The sequence below is a fragment of the Etheostoma spectabile genome, unplaced genomic scaffold, assembly GCF_008692095.1.
Source record: "Etheostoma spectabile isolate EspeVRDwgs_2016 unplaced genomic scaffold, UIUC_Espe_1.0 scaffold00007723, whole genome shotgun sequence".
Classification (NCBI taxonomy): Eukaryota; Metazoa; Chordata; class Actinopteri; order Perciformes; family Percidae; genus Etheostoma; species Etheostoma spectabile.
In genome coordinates this window covers 47,501-55,240 of record NW_022603516.1, presented here as the reverse complement: position 1 = coordinate 55,240, position 7,740 = coordinate 47,501, and the positions used below count along the sequence as shown (strand labels likewise).

The window sequence follows — 7,740 nt, the reverse complement described above, 5'->3', positions numbered from 1 at the left end:
TCGCCCGAAATATCATCGCCCGAAATCATCGCCCAAACATCATCGCCCGTATCATCATCGCCCAAAATATATCGCCCGAAACATCATCGCCCGAAAATCATCGGCCAAATATCATCGCCCGAAAATCATCTCCCCGAATATCATCGCCCGAACATCATCGCCCGAAACATCATCGCCCGAAACATCATCGCCCAAAATATCCGCCCGAAATATCATCGCCCGAAATATCATCGCCGAAACGTCATCGCCCGAAACGTCATCGCCCAAATATCATCGCCCGAACATCATCGCCCAAAACATCATCGCCCGAATATCATCGCCCTAATATCATCGCCCGAAACATCACCCGAAATATCATCGCCGGAAATATCATCGCCCGAAATATCATCGCCCGAAATATCATCGCCCGAAAATCATCTCCCCGAAACATCATCGCCCGAAACATCATCGCCCAAAACATCATCGCCCAAAACATCATCGCCCAAAACATCATCGCCCGAATCATCATCGCCCAAATATCATTGCCCGTAATATCATCGCCCAAAACATCATCGCCCAAAACATCGCCCGAAACATCATCGCCCGTAATATCATCGCCCAAAACATCATCGCCCAAAACATCATCGCCCGAATCATTATCGCCCAAAACATCATCGCCCGAAATATCATCGCCCGAATCATCTTCACCAAAAACATCATCGCCCGAATCATCTTCACCAAAAACATCATCGCCCAAAACATCGCCCAAAACATCATCGCCCAAAACATCATCGCCCAAAAACATCTCGCCCGAAATATCATCGCCCAAAACATCATCGCCCAAAACATCATCGCCCGAAATATCATCGCCCAAACATCATCGCCCAAAACATCATCGCCCGAAATATCATCGCCCGAATCATCTTCACCAAAACATCATCGCCCGAAACATCATCGCCCAAAACATCATCGCCCAAAACATCATCGCCCAAAACATCATCGCCCGAATCATCTTCACCAAAACATCATCGCCCGAAATATCATCGCCCGAATCATCTTCACCAAAACATCATCGCCCGAAACATCATCGCCCAAAACATCATCGCCCGAAATATCATCGCCCGAAATATCATCGCCCGAAATATCATCGCCCAAAACATCATCGCCCGAAACATCATCGCCCAAATATCATCGCCCGAATCATCTTCACCAAAAACATCATCGCCCAAAACATCATCGCCCGAAACATCATCGCCCAAAATATCATCGCCCGAATCATCTTCACCAAAAACATCATCGCCCGAAACATCATCGCCCAAAATATCATCGCCCAAATCATCTTCACCAAAAACATCATCGCCCAAAACATCATCGCCCGAAACATCATCGCCCAAAATATCATCGCCCGAAACATCATCGCCCAAATCATCTTCACCAAAAACATCATCGCCCGAAACATCATCGCCCAAAACATCATCGCCCGAAATATCATCGCCCGAAATATCATCGCCCAAAACATCATCGCCCGAAACATCATCGCCCAAAATATCATCGCCCGAATCATCTTCACCAAAAACATCATCGCCCAAAACATCATCGCCCGAAACATCATCGCCCAAATATCATCGCCCGAATCATCTTCACCAAAAACATCATCGCCCAAAACATCATCGCCCGAAACATCATCGCCCAAAATATCATCGCCCAAAATCATCTTCACCAAAAACATCATCGCCCGAATCATCTTCACCAAAAACATCATCGCCCAAAATATCATCGCCCGAATCATCTTCACCAAAAACATCATCGCCCGAAACATCATCGCCCAAAATATCATCGCCCAAATCATCTTCACCAAAAACATCATCGCCCGAATCATCTTCACCAAAAACATCATCGCCCGAAATATCATCGCCCAAAATATCATCACCTCTGTGTGTGTGTGTGTGTGTTTGTTTTTGTGTGTGTGTGTGTTTGTTTTTGTGTGTGTGTGTGTGTGTTTGTTTTTGTGTGTGTGTGTGTGTGTTTGTTTTTTTGTGTGTGTGTGTGTGTGTGTGTGTGTGTGTGTCTGCAGTTCCTGAAGCAGATGTATGTCCTGGTTCTGGGTCTGGACGTCCTGGGAAATCCTTTTGGACTCATCCGAGGTCTGTCAGAGGGAGTGGAGGCCTTCTTCTACGAGCCCTTCCAGGTAACACACACACACACACACACACACTTATTATATTTTATACATACACTACCGGTCAAAAGTATGGGGCCACTTACAAATTTCCATTCCACTCGATGTTAGACATAATAGCAGCTGATCTGAGTGGGGGGGCTGATCTTTAATATAATATCTACATTACCCATCATCACCAACCATTCATCCAATCAGCCAAAGGATCATTATGTTCACTAATCTGATATCATTTAAAATCTAATGAGGAAACATTGGAGAACCCTTTATGTCAGAACATAATGTAATCTGATTACTGCCCTGGTTAAAAAAACAAGGCAACTGATCTCAGCTGGGATTCTGTCTATAATGGAGGGGGATGGGAATCTCTAAGTGACCCCAAACTTTGGACCGGTAGTGTATATATATATATACACTATATATATATATATATATATATGTATAATAAATATTATATAATATAACTGTGTGTTCCTCAGGGAGCTGTTCAGGGTCCCGAGGAGTTTGCTGAAGGTTTTGTGATTGGAGTCCGCAGCCTGCTGGGCCACACTGTTGGTAAGACTGGAAACACAATCTCTGGCTCCCCCCCCGGCTACTTGTCTCCTCCCTTCCCGCCCCCCCCCCCCGGCTACTTGTCTCCTCCCTTCCCGCCCCCCCCCGGCTACTTGTTAGTAGTGCTTCCTGTGGCGTCCTGCAAGCGGCGCTGCGGGCATGGTGTCCTGGATAACGTTGTTGTTATTTCTCCACCCCCCGTCCCCCCCCCCCAGGCGGCGCTGCCGGCATGGTGTCCCGTATCACCGGCTCGGTGGGAAGGGCTGGCGGCCATCACCATGGACAGAGACTTCCAGCAGAAACGGAGGGAGGAGATGAACCGCCCCCCCCGCGATTTTGGAGAGAGTCTGGCTAAGGAGGGAAAGGACTGCTGAAGGTCTGGACCCCCCTAACCCCAAACCCCCCATCCCCCTCAATTTCCTTTGGACACTGTCTGTGATGGTAGTCCCCCCCTTCACTAACAGCTTGATTTAGGGCTTATTGCCCCCCCCCCCCCCCCCACACTAACAGCTGTTTTCTCTTTAGGGAGTCGTGGGCGGAGTCACCGGCATCGTCACCAAGCCTGTGGAGGGTGAGTGTTCCTCTGGTCCTCTATCCAGACCTGGTCTTTTATACAGACCTGGTCCAGCTTTTACAACATTGTATTAACCCTCCTGTTGTCCTCCATTAAAAAATGTCTATATCTGAAACATGAGTTTCTTTTTAATAAGCGGATTCCTCCCGGCGCTCTTTCATTCCTCTGATCTGAACTGTAAATAACTTCTGCTGCGTAACTCAGATACTGGGTCTAATTCTACATGAAGGACGGTTATCGGAGTAAGGCTAGTGGTAGTGGAAATGTTAAATTTCTGTCTTCAGGAGCGGGGGGGGATGGGGGGGGGTTGCTGTGATTGACTCCTGTGTATCTGTCTCTAGGAGCCATGAAGGGGGGCGCGGCTGGCTTCTTTAAAGGCATTGGGAAGGGTCTGGTGGGGGTGGTTGCCCGGCCGACCGGCGGTATCGTGGACATGGCCAGCAGCACCTTCCAGGGCATCCAGAGGTACTCGCCTGTGGACTCAGGATGCATAATGACTTCCTGGGTGCTCTGTGTCTGCCCTTCTCCGGGTCCCGGGTCTCCTCTTCTTGTCTGATCACTAATCTTCATTCTTCTGTCTTTGTTTTCTGTCTCGGACGCTGTCTCCCTGAGTTTGGTTCTTTCTGTTCTTGTGGTTTTGGTTGTGAGTATTTCACATTAAACACGGTAAAACCAAGCTCCTCCACACCGCTCACGTGGTCCCCTTCCTGCAGAAATCCTTCTCAGAGGATTATTACAGTAGTTCCCCTACGTAGACTCTGATTGGTGTACACACGTATCGAATATTAATGAGAATAAGACATCCATCCAGAAACAGATGTCTATGTTGGTAATGCAGGATAGAGGTCAGTAATCTGAGTCCCCAAGAGACCTAGCGCTGTGTAGTCCAGGGTGGAGGTCTGTAATCTGAGTCCTCTTTAATCCAGAGGACCAGCGCTAGGTAATCCAGGGTGGAGGTCAGTAATTTGAGTCCTCCAGGGGACCAGCGCTGTGTAGTCCAGGATGGAGGTCAGTAATCTGAGCAGGGTCAGGAATCAGTGACACAGTGAATCAGCTGTGAAGGATTTGGGTTTTACTGGGTCAGGGTCAGGGTTAGGGTTGACCCCAATTGGGTTCAGGAATCAGCAGGGTCGGGGTCAGGAATCAGCAGGTCAGGGTCAGGAAACAGCGGTGCTGTGAAGGAGTTGGTATTACTGGGTCTTGGTCAGCGTCAGGGTTAGAGTGTCTGGGTCCGGGTTAGAGTTAGGGGTCAGGGTTCAGGGTTCAGCGGCACTGTGAAGGACTTGGTTTTACCGTTGGTCCCCCTGCATGTTGTTGTCGTCTCGCAGGAGACGGACGGTAAGTGTCTGCATCGTGTCTTCATCCATCGACTGATTCATGCTCCATCGTCATCTGCTCGTAGCCCCGCCCCTCCGTTACTAGCCCCGCCCCTCCGCTTGCTGCCGCCCCACGGGTCCAGAGGCTCCGCCCCTCTGTCATCCCCCAATCTGCTGACTCCTAAAGTTGCTGAAGCCCTCAGAGTCGGGGGGGGGGGGGGGGGTGTCCCTTGCGTGCATCCACGCGGCCATTTTCCTTTTGTTGTCTGCGTTTTGAACATGAATGTAAGGTGGCTCTGAAGTGCAAAACACAACAGGAACTAGAAGAACACAACAGGAAAAAGGTCCTTGTACTTGGCGGCCAATGGATTTTCATTTTGAAACAAAAAAAACAAAAAAGGAAAACCGCCAGTTTCACAATTCCCATCAGAAACATTCCCATTAGTAAACATTCCCATCAGTAAACATTCCCATTAGTAAACATTCCCATCAGTAAACATTCCCATCAGTAAACATTCCCATCAGAAACATTCCCATCAGTAAACATTCCCATCAGTAAACATTCCCATTAGTAAACATTCCCATTAGTAAACATTCCCATCAGAAACATTCCCATTAGTAAACATTCCCATCAGTAAACATTCCCATTAGTAAACATTCCCATCAGTAAACATTCCCATCAGTAAACATTCCCATCAGTAAACATTCCCATCAGAAACATTCCCATTAGTAAACATTCCCATCAGTAAACATTCCCATTAGTAAACATTCCCATCAGTAAACATTCCCATCAGTAAACATTCCCATCAGAAACATTCCCATCAGTAAACATTCCCATCAGTAAACATTCCCATTAGTAAACATTCCCATTAGTAAACATTCCCATCAGAAACATTCCCATTAGTAAACATTCCCATCAGTAAACATTCCCATTAGTAAACATTCCCATCAGTAAACATTCCCATCAGTAAACATTCCCATCAGTAAACATTCCCATCAGAAACATTCCCATTAGTAAACATTCCCATCAGTAAACATTCCCATTAGTAAACATTCCCATCAGTAAACATTCCCATCAGAAACATTCCCATTAGTAAACATTCCCATTAGTAAACATTCCCATCAGTAAACATTCCCATCAGTAAACATTCCCATCAGTAAACATTCCCATCAGTAAACATTCCCATTAGTAAACATTCCCATCAGAAACATTCCCATTAGTAAACATTCCCATTAGTAAACATTCCCATCAGTAAACATTCCCATCAGTAAACATTCCCATCAGTAAACATTCCCATCAGTAAACATTCCCATTAGTAAACATTCCCATCAGTAAACATTCCCATTAGTAAACATTCCCATCAGTAAACATTCCCATCAGAAACATTCCCATCAGTAAACATTCCCATCAGAAACATTCCCATTAGTAAACATTCCCATCAGTAAACATTCCCATCAGTAAACATTCCCATCAGTAAACATTCCCATCAGTAAACATTCCCATCAGAAACATTCCCATTAGTAAACATTCCCATCAGAAACATTCCCATTAGTAAACATTCCCATCAGAAACATTCCCATTAGTAAACATTCCCATCAGAAACATTCCCATTAGTAAACATTCCCATCAGTAAACATTCCCATTAGTAAACATTCCCATCAGTAAACATTCCCATCAGTAAACATTCCCATCAGAAACATTCCCATTAGTAAACATTCCCATCAGAAACATTCCCATTAGTAAACATTCCCATTAGTAAACATTCCCATCAGAAACATTCCCATTAGTAAACATTCCCATTAGTAAACATTCCCATCAGTAAACATTCCCATTAGTAAACATTCCCATTAGTAAACATTCCCATTAGTAAACATTCCCATCAGTAAACATTCCCATCAGTAAACATTCCCATTAGTAAACATTCCCATTAGTAAACATTCCCATCAGTAAACATTCCCATTAGTAAACATTCCCATTAGTAAACATTCCCATTAGTAAACATTCCCATCAGTAAACATTCCCATCAGTAAACATTCCCATCAGTAAACATTCCCATCAGTAAACATTCCCATCAGAAACATTCCCATTAGTAAACATTCCCATCAGTAAACATTCCCATCAGTAAACATTCCCATCAGTAAAAAGGGAAACAAAAAACGGAGAACAGCCCGTTTTTTGTTTTGATATTAAAAAACGGAAAAGGAAAAACAATCTCGTTATCCGATTGTCTTTGATTTATAGATGGAAACCGGTAAATAAAATATGGGTGTACACGTGACCCGGAAGCGATCGTAAGCAGGCGGTTAGCGGTTAGCAGTTAGCGGTTAGCAGTTAGCGGTTAGCGGTTAGCAGTTAGCGGTTGGATGAAGTCATCAATGAGACGAGCGTAAACATGTTTTTAGACGAATATTATAGTTTTATATTTGAAAACCGAGAGAAGGGGATGTCTTGTGGGGATACAGCAGCTGCGTTGGGTTCCCAGTTTGGACCTGGGGGGGTTCTGAGAGGAGTGGGCGGAGCAGGGACCCGTCAGGGACTTCTGTCCTGACCCCCTCAGCTGACCATCGAGCTGCAGGACGGACTTCCGGGTCACAAAAAAAACAGCATTATAAAACTGAGAACTGAGACGTGTACACCCGTATTTTATTTACCGGTTTCCATCTGTAAACGCATCAAATACCGTCGGATAACGAGATTGTTTTTGTTTTCCGTTTACTAATTAATAATTGGTCATTGTGAAACAGGCTGTTTTTCTTTTTTTATTTCAAAACAAAAATCCGTTGGACGCCAAGTACACGGACCGAAATAGAACAGCATGAACTTCTACAGGAAGACGTAGGGTCTGCCTATCAGAGGACGGAGCCTCCTGGTTGGACAGACAGACGGTCTGTCTTTTAACAGGAAGGAAGGCATCTACTTTGAAAACATGAGTACTCCCGAAGACACGTCCCCATGTTTCCTCCGTGTTGTCCTCATGTTGTCCTCATGTCCTCCTCATGTTGCCCTCATGTTGTCCTCATGTCCTCCTCATGTTGCCCTCATGTTGTCTTTATGTTGTCCTCATTTTCTCCTCATGTTGTCCTCATGTTGTTCTCATGTCCTCCTCATGTTGCCCTCACGTTGTCCTCATGTTGCCCTC

The 7,740-nt window shown here is 45.5% G+C and overlaps 1 protein-coding gene across 1 annotated transcript in view; it reads left to right on the top strand.

The window, feature by feature from the left end:
- Window positions 1–2,053: 2,053 nt before the first annotated feature.
- LOC116678683 (vacuolar protein sorting-associated protein 13C-like) overlaps window positions 2,054–7,740 on the top strand; it is a gene marked incomplete at its 5' end in the record, with an annotated part of 22,888 nt that continues 17,201 nt past the window's right edge. Inside the window, 7 exon segments of the mRNA XM_032508451.1 lie at window positions 2,054–2,167; window positions 2,638–2,713; window positions 2,926–2,965; window positions 2,967–3,061; window positions 3,064–3,086; window positions 3,236–3,281; window positions 3,626–3,749. Coding sequence (XP_032364342.1) covers window positions 2,054–2,167; window positions 2,638–2,713; window positions 2,926–2,965; window positions 2,967–3,061; window positions 3,064–3,086; window positions 3,236–3,281; window positions 3,626–3,749 — 518 coding nt within the window.